Source organism: Haliotis rubra, unplaced genomic scaffold (assembly GCF_003918875.1).
Source record: "Haliotis rubra isolate DU_JTF1 unplaced genomic scaffold, ASM391887v1 Scf46, whole genome shotgun sequence".
NCBI classification, from domain to species: domain Eukaryota; kingdom Metazoa; phylum Mollusca; class Gastropoda; order Lepetellida; family Haliotidae; genus Haliotis; species Haliotis rubra.
Window position 1 is genome coordinate 2,015,609 of NW_025767146.1, and position 13,831 is coordinate 2,029,439.

The 13,831-nt window shown below is 42.3% G+C and overlaps 1 protein-coding gene across 1 annotated transcript in view; it reads right to left on the reverse strand.

Moving 5' to 3' along the window:
- Positions 1 to 13,831, reverse strand: part of LOC124290248 (short transient receptor potential channel 3-like) — a 124,156-nt gene that overhangs the window by 69,907 nt on the left and 40,418 nt on the right. The window contains exon 2 of the mRNA XM_046726959.1: positions 12,978 to 13,631. Within this exon, the coding sequence (XP_046582915.1) occupies positions 12,978 to 13,631 (654 nt within the window). The remainder of the gene's footprint in view (positions 1 to 12,977; positions 13,632 to 13,831) is intronic.

Here is a 13,831-nt window from a genome sequence, read left to right on the forward strand (position 1 = left end):
TCTACTGCTTGCGACACCGGGTGTGTGGTGTTGTTTTTATACCACTTGTTAGGTCTTAAACAAATAATTAATTGATTCATCAATTAATACGCTAAGAGAAGTTGTGACGTGTCTACATGATTTTAAAGTATTATAGTCGTATAATGTTGCTGTGTTGATGTAACATGCCTACAGAAGACGTTTGACATGTCTGCATGTAATCTTAAAGCATCTGATTCTGCATTATGGCATGACGATTGGGGTGTTTTTGAATCTTGGCACTTTGACTGGAATGTTCTTGTGTCATGATATTATGGTTGTGGCGTTCTTGTATCATGGCATCAGGCTGGGGTGTTCTTGTATCATAGTATCACGGTTCTGGTGTTCTTGTGTCATAGTATCACGGTTCTGGTGTTCTTGTGTCATGATTTCACGGTTCTGGAGTACTTGTATCACTGTTTAGGACTGGGGTGTTCTTGTATCATGATTTCACGGTTTGGAGTACTTGTATCACTGTTTAGGACTGGGGTGTTCTTGTATCATGATTTCACGGTTTGGAGTACTTGTATCACTGTTTAGGACTGGGGTATTCTTGTGTCATGATTTCACGGTTTGGAGTACTTGTATCACTGTTTAGGACTGGGGTGTTCTTGTGTCATGATTTCACGGTTTGGAGTACTTGTATCACAGTATTAGGACTAGGGTGTTCTTGTGTCACAGTATCAGGGGTGGGGTGTTCTTGTGTCATGGTGTTAAGATTGCGGTGTTCCTCCGTGATGCCCAGGGAGTGAGGCACTGCCATGTTTCAGAGCTACTTCAAAATCACATAGAACGAACATGGGGATAAATTATTTTTTTCTGAAAAATATTTTTTGAAACTTTGCTTGGGAATTAAACATTAGGATATCCTTCTTAACCTGCAATGTAAAGAGTCTTTTGAGAATTAACCAAATCTATCAATTCTAAGTGAGATACTCTGAATACTCTTCATGATGTGAATCCCAGGACAGACTGCATAAAAAGGCTTCTAAGCCTTCATATACACAGGGATGAGGAGGCAGTTGCTTTTGTTTTAGTTGTCACCGACCCAAAACTCCCACACGACCCGCCATGATGCTATATTGTGACTAGATTTGCATTCGAAGTACAGAGTGTATAGAATCTCTAAACACGGGGGTGATGCGACGCTCTCTTCGTGCGGTGACATTCCATCTCATTTTACATAATATTTCTAACTTGGTATAATAATTCTCATTTGATATAATAAATCTAAATTAAAAGGCGCTTCTTCTTTTTACTTTGCGGCATAATGAAGAGATATTTCCCCCAGAGAGCTCCCACGTGACTATGGGTCATATGATTCGCCCTCGGGGAAAGGGACTGGGAGGCTTCAGTTTCAGAATACGACCCATATAACAGAATAACAAACCATACCAGTACAACGGTCAGCTGGTCGTTCAAAGTATATAGATATTACTGAGTGAGACCGGTATCATACCGCTTGTAGCACCAGCCATATCATAATTCAGGGACTAGACAATCAGCCTCACACATTCAACCCATGTGGGGCATCGAACCCAGTCTAAGCTACTAGATTGATCCAATGAACCCAACTGTCACAAATAATTGCTTGTGGTGTTATAGATAGAAGATTTTCTTGTCGAATACCTACATCTACAGCATGGAGTGACCTCAGAAAATCGATAGTTCTATTAGATAAAACAAGATTTCGGTAAGAAAACACAAAACAAGAGAGGGACTATTCACACCCACGGGATCTACGGATTTACACAAACAAATTCAGAAATTATTCAGAAATTGAACATAAATGAGAACTAGATTTTCACTTCAACATATGTATTTGCACACTTTGGACTTGTCACAATACTGTATGGACATTGGACAGGAGACAGGTTTTCCGATATTTAAATGTGAGTATGTCTTCGCATTTTGCTAATTTTCAGAGATATAAATTGAAGCAGTACAAAGTTGACATAAAACACTGAACTTATGATCTGCAGACATAGGCAGAGGCACTCCGAGGACTTATATCTGAACTGTGTGGGATCGTTGTGCAATAGTGCTCGCGGACGTAGGCACCACATCGCTGTGTGGAGATTACAAGCAGTAGTTCCTGTCAGGTGACCTCATCTCTATATATAGCAGATCGAGATACGATGATTTACCAACGTTCACCGCAATGATATCACGATATTCTGGATGGACTGTTGTTTGGTGAGTACTGACATTCTGTACTTGGTGTACCGGCCACGATAGGCTGTACAACTTCATACTACATCACAGGTAGATCACAGGTAGATCTGTCACGGGCTACATCAAAGGTACATCACAGGTAGATCTGTCACGGGCTACATCACAGGTACATCACAGGTAGATCTGTCACGGGCTACATCACAGGTACATCACAGGTAGATCTGTCACGGGCTACATCACAGGTACATCACAGGTAGATCTGTCACGGGCTACATACAAAGCAGGACAAGTGTGAATGAGTCCAGTTTTACGCCGCTTTACCAAAACTACCCAATATCATGTTTGGGACGGCAAATTGTTAGTTGAAATGGCATGCCCATTGGGGAAATTTTTCTTTGGCGAAATGAAGGACGAAAGCCTTAAACAAACCGTTCACCCTAGCACTCATATACAAGTACTCGAATACAGAACCTTGGCATCCTGAATCAACACGCTGACCATTCGACTGCCCGACTGAAAGGCTTAAAGCCACCCACGGCAACAAGCGGCAGATCAGAATGCATGCTCACTTTCGGCTCTAACTCACTCAGCCTTGTACCATCGATTAAAACTCTACGACTTCTAAGACTAATAGAGAAGATGAGAAAACATCCCTTATCCCCTTGTACTACAGCTCCCCCGCCCAACTGGACCCTCCTTCCCTGTCCAGCCCCCTGCGAAGAGCGCCACTGGGGCAGAACCAAGAGGAAATATCGTAAAATAAGCTTCCTTTTCTAAATGAGAAAATCGATTAATTTGCTTAAATAAAAGTTGGAATGTATTTTCATCAAAGTGTACTGCTTTCGGTCCATCTGCTGATGTACAAGTGGCCACGTGGTCACATGGTATGATGGGTTGTGTATGCGTTAAGTGCGTTGAGGATGGTCGTTGTGATGCCGGAAGTGATGGTATAATATCTAGGTTCCTGGCAATGAGTAGTGTAATGGGTAGACAGTATCATTCCCCAGTATCTTAGCGTAGCGGCTGGTTGTACAGCCATTATCGGGGTTTCAGCATCAGTTGCAGGGGTTGATAAAACTTTTAGCCATTTTGTTGACTAAAGTATTGAGAGAACCGATATACTATTTTAGCCATTGTGTTGACTAAAGTATTGAGAGATCCGATATACTATTTTAGCCATTGTGTTGACTAAAGTATTGAGAGATCCGATATACTATTTTAGCCATTGTGTTGACTAAAGTATTGAGAGATCCGATATACTATTTTAGCCATTGTGTTGACTAAAGTATTGAGAGATCCGATATACTATTTTAGCCATTGTGTTGACTAAAGTATTGAGAGATCCGATATACTATTTTAGCCATTGTGTTGACTAAAGTATTGAGAGATCCGATATACTATTTTAGCCATTGTGTTGACTAAAGTATTGAGAGATCCGATATACTATTTTAGCCATTGTGTTGACTAAAGTATTGAGAGATCCGATATACTATTTTAGCCATTGTGTTGACTAAAGTATTGAGAGATCCGATATACTATTTTAGCCATTGTGTTGACTAAAGTATTGAGAGATCCGATATACTATTTTAGCCATTGTGTTGACTAAAGTATTGAGAGATCCGATATACTATTTTAGCCATTGTGTTGACTAAAGTATTGAGGGATCCGATATACTATTTTAGCCATTGTGTTGACTAAAGTATTGAGAGATCCGATATGCAATTTTAGCCATTGTGTTGACTAAAGTTTTGAGAGATCCGATATACTATTTTAGCCATTGTGTTGACTAAAGTATTGAGAGATCCGATATACTATTTTAGCCATTGTGTTGACTAAAGTATTGAGAGATCCAATATACTATTTAGCCATTGTGTTGACTAAAGTTTTGAGAGATCCGATATACTATTTTAGCCATTGTGTTGACTAAAGTATTGAGAGATCCGATATACTATTTTAGCCATTGTGTTGACTAAAGTATTGAGAGATCCAATATACTATTTAGCCATTGTATTGACTAAAGTATTGAGAGATCCGATATGCAATTTAGCCATTGTGTTGACTAAAGTATTGAGAGATCCGAAATACTATTTTAGCCATTGTATTGACTAAAGTATTGAGAGATCCGATATGCAATTTTAGCCATTGTGTTGACTTAAGTATTGAGAGATCCGATATACTATTTTAGCCTTTGTATTGACTAAAGTATTGAGAGATCCGATATACTATTTTAGCCATTGTGTTGACTAAAGTATTGAGATATCCGATATACTATTTTAGCCATTGTGTTGACTAAAGTATTGAGAGATCCGATACCGGTATACTATTTTAGCCATTTTGTTGACTAAAGTATTGAGAGATCCGATATACTATTTTAGCCATTGTGTTGACTAAAGTATTGAGAGATCCGATATACTATTTTAGCCTTTGTATTGACTAAAGTATTGAGAGATCCAATATACTATTTTAGCCATTGTGTTGACTAAAGTATTGAGAGATCCGATATACTATTTTAGCCATTGTGTTGACTAAAGTATTGAGAGATCCGATATACTATTTTAGCCATTGTGTTGACTAAAGTATTGAGAGATCCGATATACTATTTTAGCCATTGTGTTGACTAAAGTATTGAGAGATCCGATATACTATTTTAGCCATTGTGCCATTGTATTGAGAGATCCGAAAGCATTGAGAGAAAGTATTGAGAGATCCGATATACTATTTTAGCCATTGTGTTGACTAAAGTATTGAGAGATCCGATATACTATTTTAGCCATTGTGTTGACTAAAGTATTGAGAGATCCGATATACTATTTTAGCCATTGTGTTGACTAAAGTATTGAGAGATCCGATATGCAATTTAGCCATTGTGTTGACTAAAGTATTGAGAGATCCGAAATACTATTTTAGCCATTGTATTGACTAAAGTATTGAGAGATCCGATATGCAATTTTAGCCATTGTGTTGACTAAAGTATTGAGAGATCCGATATACTATTTTAGCCTTTGTATTGACTAAAGTATTGAGAGATCCGATATACTATTTTAGCCATTGTGTTGACTAAAGTATTGAGAGATCCGATATACTATTTTAGCCATTGTGTTGACTAAAGTATTGAGAGATCCGATACCGGTATACTATTTTAGCCATTGTGTTGACTAAAGTATTGAGAGATCCGATATACTATTTTAGCCATTGTGTTGACTAAAGTATTGAGAGATCCGATATACTATTTTAGCCTTTGTATTGACTAAAGTATTGAGAGATCCAATATACTATTTTAGCCATTGTGTTGACTAAAGTATTGAGAGATCCGATATACTATTTTAGCCATTGTGTTGACTAAAGTATTGAGAGATCCGATATGCAATTTTAGCCATTGTGTTGACTAAAGTATTGAGAGATCCGATATACTATTTTAGCCATTGTGTTGACTAAAGTATTGAGAGATCCGATATGCAATTTTAGCCATTGTGTTGACTAAAGTATTGAGAGATCCGATATACTATTTTAGCCATTGTGTTGACTAACGTCTCGCAGGTCCGCAACGCAATGTATATCTGCCTGTATGTACCATGTAATCCCTCACTCTGCAGTACCCCTGCTGGGGTTCCGGACAAGAATAGGTCAACAGTGCCATGGTTGGAGTAAGAGTTAACTACTGAAAATCTAAAGGTCACAATGTGGAAAAAACCTGGTGGTCAGCATCCTTGTTCAAGCATTCGAGAATCAGTCTGTCTGACGTAGACACGATTAATGTCACACTTCAGTGATATATAGCGGGGATAGTGTTCATGCGGCCTCAAACAACATTCATCCTTTAATGACGTTACAACGTTGTGGATGTCGTTAGGCTCCTGTTGCTCAGGACTGGCAACTCAGAATGCCTCCATACACACGGGAAATTGAGGAATAGGTTCTTCAGATACAGTATGATGTAGATTGGTGTGAGTACACACAGCTCTCCAATGGTACCAGAGTTGGTGCGACCAGGCCCTTCTGTGCTGTAGATTGATAACTACAGCTAGGACAATACCCCAGCTTCATCCAGGGAGGGCTGACCAATCAATTAGTTCAATTACAAGAAGACGAATGATGGCACAAGATAATGAAGTGGGGTCACTTCCATAGGTCGCCCAGGCAGTAAGTGTGTGACCTACTCCAGGACCTACGGCTACAGGAAGGTCTGGGTGGCGGGCGAGAAATGGGAGGGGTGGGGGAACAGAATAACTATATGTTCCATCTATATTCCGGTCACGATATCGTCCTTAAGGTGTCCGGTCTGGTCAGCTGAAACTCGACCGTCACCGTCATCACGGATAATCAGGACTGACAAATCCGTGGGTGTCCAGGATAACTGACAGCGGAGTGAATCTTCTAGGTCCAGTCAAATCAATGGAGTTCTTTAGATGTATGATGTAGCAGGACATCACAGCTGTCAGAAACCACTTGTCACGTGACTCTGAGATCACATCGGGACTGAACCCTATAATGTGTCATGTGCATACAAGCATCCTCACGTGACTGTACAAACTGTTTCTCAGCCTTGTCTATTCATATACACATCTCCAGATCCAATGTCATTCCAGACCGAGCTTCCTATCGCCTAGTTTCCCACAACCTGGGTTCTCATCACCAAGTCACCCATAATCGACACCCCAATTCTTCGATTACCGAGCCGGCCATATAGCATCCCCCCATCTCAAGACCCCTTTCTTTGTCCATAGTGACCCTGTATCCAAACACTGTCTCACATCAACAAGTGCCTCATTGAAAGCATCCCTTCCTAAGTTTCCCACTCAAGTTTCCCATTCTCTCAAATCCCAAGCGAGAGTTTCCTACAGCAAAGCCCCGTCACGAGTTTAGAATCGACCGGTCCCTCTACCCGAGTCTACAATCACCCAATCACCCGTCCCGAGTCTCTAATCAGCCAGTCCCCCGTCCCGAGTCTTACATCTCCGGGTCTCAAATCCCCAAATCCCCATCCCTAGTGTCCAATTACCCAATACCCCCGCCCCCTCCCATGTATCCAATCCCCAAAACCCCATACCTAGTGTCCAATCCACAAATCCCCCATTCCTAGTCTCCAATCACCAAATCCCCCATCCTGAGTCTCCAATCCCTAAAACTCCATCCCTAGTCTCCAATGTCCGAGTCTCCAATCCCCACCCCTACTCTCCAATCACCCAATCACCCATCCTGAGACTCCAATCCCCAAAGAACCCATCCCGAGTCTCCAATCCCCGAGTCCCCGTCCCTAGTCTGCAATCCCTCAACCTCCATCTCGAGTCTCCAATCGCCCAATCCCCATCCTGAGTCTTCAATCTCCTTACACCCGTCCTGAAACTCCAATCACCAAATCCCCCATTCCGAGTCTCCAATCCCCATCCTGAGTCTTCAATCTCCCAACACCCGTCCTTACTCTCCTGCGCCGAATCTTCCATCACTGAGTTCCTCAGCCCCTGAGTTCCCGCCCTCTAAATGCGATGCTGTTCAGCCACTTCAACCGGCGTGCCCCTTGCTCACCCCGCCTGTTTATCATCTGTTCATCAATCACTATATTCTCGAGTGGACGTGCGAAGGCCAATCTGTTCCTGTTATTGTAACAGTTCTACTTAGGATCTAACCTTTAAGGTCAGTTGTGCAATATTTAACGAGACGCCAGGGTACCTGACACACAAAACAGAACATTTCAAACGCTCTTATTTTCAACACGAAACAAACTCTTTGATTTCAAGCAGGACAAGTTACCCGTTTTCTCGTTAATGTATGAGCTGCAACATTGGCTCTCAGACAGTTAATTACGTCACTTACAGATCCATCTACACACCAAAGGTAAAACAATCTTGTCTATATTTATATATTTGCCGTGACGTTGCTTAACAAGGAGCAGCGTGAATAGCCTCTGAGATGACCTTGGGACTCGGCAGTTGTGGGGAGGGTCAGTGAGTAAAATGAAATAATAGTTGTCATTATTGTAACATGCCACTGAAAGAAGTAATACTTTGACTGGGGGGGGGGGGGGGTGGTTGTGTCTATATCGCTCCGTGGGTTCATATCAAAAATAAATATGAAATATGTTGAGATGTTCAAATTTTCCGTTTATCTTATAACGTCTTAGATGTTGAGCCAGTATCCGCGCTATTAACCTTATCTGACAGTGCAACGTAAATTAGCCAAGCACTAAATCAGTAATATAACTACATTACAGGGTACATGAGTCACTTCCTAACGCTGTGTGGCCAATCCTGGTCTTCTGTATTGACTACGTATCACTATCTGTCCAAGTGTATAACGACAGGTCCTGACTGCTCCGTGTCTCCTGCTGTCGATCAATGCCAAGCCAACCAGACGGTACTCAAGGGTAGTACTGCTCAGTGAGCCGAGTCATCTGGTCAGTATCAGGTGGTGTGCTTGCTCAACGCCGGAATAATTACCCTTTTCACACCACGTTACTGTCAGTCATTCATTCAGATCTCATCAGTGTATCGTGGGCAGCTCTGACCTACTGGTGTCAATCTCAAGTCAATCATTTGGGGATATGGTACCAACCTGACATCAACCTTTTCGGCCTAATAGTACCATTCTTACAATAATTTTGGTCGCCTGGTATATACTAGGCCGTCTGAAGTCTTTCGGCCTGATGGTGTCACTCTGTCGTCAATCATTTGGGTGGCATGGTACCAGTCTGACATAAACCTTCCGGTATGGTACCAATCTGACGTGAGCCGTTTCAAGGTTACACTACCAATCAGACCTGGGCCATTCAAGGGTCCATTCCGACGTCAGTCACGCTCATACAATGGTACCAAACTGACGTTAATCGTTTTGGCAAGATGTGATCTGGTCCAATCGTTAAGGCCGTTCACGATGTGATAAATATGACGCGAATAGATTTGATAGATGATACCAATCTGATTTAATCGTTTTGACTTGAAGGTACCCATCTGATTCAATCGTTATGACTTGAAGGTACCCATCTGATTCAATCATAATGGCTTGACGGTACCAATCTGCTGTTCATCATTCCAGCTTGACGTTGGGAGAGAACTAGGACAAGATTCCACCCTCCCAACAGACGAGTGATGTGTGGCCTAGATTAGTGATGGAGTAAGATGTTGAACGGTGATTTTATATTTATTTATCCCATTACTGAAGTTTCAACCGCAAAAAAATGTTTTTCATGGAGAGCTGGCCACCAAAATGGCGTCTGCTGTTTGCCTTGTCTTCTTCGAACCGAAACAGACGCGAGAATAATAAGCCCAGCAAAGATATTCCTAATGTTGTATCAATTATCTACATTTTATTTCACCCACTAAATAATGTTTAAAATGAAAATAATCATATTTCCGCCTTCAGAACATGATTTCATTTATGGCAATTAGAGCACGTTACACTCGGGAGCCTGAGCATCTGCCGACAGCGCGAGAAATAGAGTGATATTTAAATAACTTCCCACGAAAGCAAGTGACGATAATTCCCATTTTGTTGCATAACATCCAGTTCATTTGGTCCAGCAGGGGAAAAAACACTAAAACATTATAAATCATTTAACACTTAATGAAATTCTCTCTTTTACTGCTTTTACGTAAGCGATTCGCTTATTTTGCAATAAGTTATGATAGCCGTCATATGGCGTGTGGATCCCTTCCTTCGGCTGTAATAACGTGTGAAATTAATCATGTTATGCTGGTTAGCATGGAACGCGCGTGTGTGGGTGGGGGAGGGGGAATAAACCCCTGCTAACGAAGCAGAGGGGCGGGACATACACATCGCGATCAAGGCAGTAATATCGCTCACACATGTGATCCCACAATGAATACATGCAACTCAGACTGTCTTGGACGAATAATTCCTCCTTATTCATACCTGTTACTTAATTACAGGTAACTGTATCTGATACTTGGCCATAAACATATAACAAGCTGAACGTTTTCATGACTCGGAACTCATTCGACGCCCTTTTGAAGCGTTTTTGCATCACAGGTGAGCTTTTGGGCAATTGGTATAGTCTGGAATGAAAGCATCTCAAACATGCAGCGGCATTTGGGCCAGGTATCCGTCAGGGGAAAGTGTGTAAAGCATCCTGGTTGTAGCGTCACTCGCCTTTGTACAGCCTACCGCTACATGAAGTGATATTTGATATAATAATGAGCCCATCAAGAAGAGATATACATATATCACCCCATGTGCAATCCTGACCACTCGGCCATTCCGTTATAAGCTGCGGCAGGTTTTCACCTGGTTTACTCCGCAGTAGGTAGTATTGCCTTTAACAAGGCAATTTTTCACCGTCGGTTACCTGGCGATTACCATCCCAAGCCGTCTATGAGGAGATAGTCGGTTAACAGCCAATCTCACCCTACAGGCTCCCGTTCCCTGCTTGGTGAACTGGGAGATAGTTTGAATAAAGTCAGATAATTATTTAATGTAAGGTTTACACGATATTCAGCACTTCACACGACCTCGAAGCAATATTCATACGCTTTGAACGACGCAATTTGATGTTCACACGTTTTACGCGAAACAATCTTCCAGAACTGACGTAAATACAGACCGGCCACATCACCACATGCAGGGAAAACCCAGGGGATTCCCCTGCATGAATACACATAGAAGTGTTGTTTCTGGCCATTAACACCTGTAATCTCGAACGCACCGTCTCAGCATACGTTTTACGCCGCTTTTAGCAATATTCCAGCAATATTACGACGGGGGCACCAGAAATGGGCTTCAAACAGTGTACCCATGAGGGGAATCGAACCCGGGTCTTCGGCGGGACGAGCGAACGTATTGCCCTAGGCTACCCCACTTTTGACTGCATCACCGTTCACGAATATCGATGCTGCGATCAATCCTAGTGAACAAAACGATACAACTGCACATCCACAATGTCGTATGTAACATGTGTCAAGTATCTGCTGGACCCATCTATATCATCAACGGGCCTATAGATCGGTGATGACGAACACTTGTTCAGTAACAATTTCGGAAATCTCTCCTGTCTCGCATATCGCGAGGATCACTGTGGTAGTTCGTCACAGATCCTGGTCATCTAATGGTGAGCATAGAATCGCGTCCTCTGTTTTTGAGGAACTACTGTATTCCGCGAAGCAGATGGTTGTTGTGGGAACATGCATGACGTCACACGAACGTACAGACTGTGTATAGATCTGGGTCAAGATACGAGGAGGTAAAATTATCGGAGGTAAATATAGCGACACAAAAAACGATATAGCAACTGACTTTTATCTTGTGTGAGTTTATTGCAGTATAAACCATCAAATAGTGAGTTTAACTAAAGGAGAGTCAACATTTAATCGACTGAGGAGACATTTAACTTGTTATTCAGTTTAAATTGATAACGTTCCGTTTCACGAATATACAGAAGGGGTGTGTTACTTTACACTACTCAACCACAGACAGCGGTACCTAGCAGATACAAGTGATAATTGAGGGAATAAAAGTGACAGTGCCAGCTTGATGTCGGAGGATGCTGAACGTGGTGCAGGTAGACCAGGCGTTCTACTTTGAAAGCCGTGAACGAACACGGGCCTGGTGCTGACAAACCACGAAACAGTGTGAGATCAGCGGATTCTTGTACGTGTAAGGGAAGCAACTCTGCACAGCGAATTGCGGCCCGTGTAACCACTAGATATTCCCCTCTTTGTTAATAAACAAACATTCGAGTTGTTTCCAAACACCGTCGATGTATTAAATGTATCTTATGTCAACTGGTTCGTATATGTTTAATATACCAATGCGTGTTGATTTGATTTGCACACGGGAAGGTCTAACTGCTGCTCCATTCCTTTACTTAACTGCATCATTAACCTTTGACACACGATGGTGTTTCGGTGGGACAGGATTCGCTCTCCGCAAACACCTGGTGTTATCACGCGGTAGTGATTCGTAAATACACAAGTCAGAATGTCACAATCAACAAATATTTCTCATGATTAGGGAAAGGGGTTTACTTATGTTCTTTTCTCGTGTGTATGAGATCGATCAGCTGTGATCGAAGCATTATACGGGACGCTCGCCTGTACATACTGAAATACATTTTTAGTTTGTCTGTAAAATGTTGTAAGTGTTTGATCACGCCCACGCGTTCAGGAGACGGGCAGCCGTTGTCGAGATCGGTTATTCACCGAGTCAAAAACAGCTCCTCGAACAGAGTGGCAGGGAAATGACATTCATGACGGTTGTAACACCTACACAAAATAACACACGTCAGAATATACTTGCCGTGAAAGATGGAGATAGAAGGATAAGGTATTCAATCATAAAGCTTCCACTGAGGGCTGTGGTGGTCACGTGTTGTCTGATACAGGTTCTAAAACTGTTGGTCTTGATGGAAGCCTGTCATATTCTTCAATAACTACACACACTTCATACATCAGTCAAACGCAGACAACCACCCCCAACCCCCTTCCCCTTCTTCAGCACATACACAAATCGGTGCGCGCATTACGTGGACAAGTTACAGCTATAGTTTCTGATGTGATCGTACGTATCTAATTTGAACTGTTGTTCACTTCGGAGATTAAACGTTGACGCTTTCAGGACGGTGAATGGGTGTGCTTTTACAATGTTGTACAAAATTTACTGTTTTCAGACAATTACTGACACTTCTTGTAAGACGGCTGGTCCTATGTAAGTCATAGTTCAAAGAGCAGAGTAAGACAGAAATAACAGATTGACGTAAACACGACAATGAAGTAAATCCAGATTAACGCCCTCTCGGGATTGGTATGATTTCCTATCTAAACGTCATGCCCACCTACCTTGAACTCTTTTTCCACTTCCGCTAATTTCATCATTTCCTGTCGTAGTTCAAAGGTCGTCATTATTGGGTCGGGGCTGGACAGCGCCATGTATGCTGGACTTGCGAGCGCACGGTAAGCGTTCAAACGTGACCTTGACCTTTTTAACGAATCATAATTCTGTTTGGAGACACAATCACTGCACTTGCACGAGATAGGATGGGGCTTCTCTATGGTATGATTCCGTGAGAGAAACATCTGTATAATCTCGTGGTTGTTATAATGTGCGGCCAAAATAACGGGGGTTATATCAGGGGGGAACTGAGATTTCTCCTCTGTCCTGAAGAACGCCTCCCCTCCCCCAAGTCGCCGCAACCTATCCTCTCCGGCCATGAAATTCGGATGTTCGATGACAAGCTTGACAATCTTAGTTCCTCCCTTGCTGATGGCGTGTAGAAGCGCCTCCTCGATGCAGTTGAAGGACAGATTGTCAAGGAGGATCTCGATGACGTCCAGCTTCTCGCTGTCGATGGCCAAGTGGAGAGCATTGCGGCCCATGTAGTCGACGCAGTTGACGTTGAGGTTCGACTCTCCGCTCTCTTCAAGAGACTGACGGACAATGCCCACGTCACCAAGGTAAGCAGCGTTCAGGAAAACACGCTCCTCGTCCGTCAGCTGAAACAATAGAATACATCAGTTATATATACATCACATATATGGTGGACAATGTACAAACAACAGAAACCCACCAAATACAAGTTAAAGCACCATCTACACATTATATGGCTTATTTTCATGGATTCACAGGGTAAGATATCGTGCATGGAATAATCGCCAACAGTCTGCGATGATGTCAGATGAGGCGTTGTCCTCAC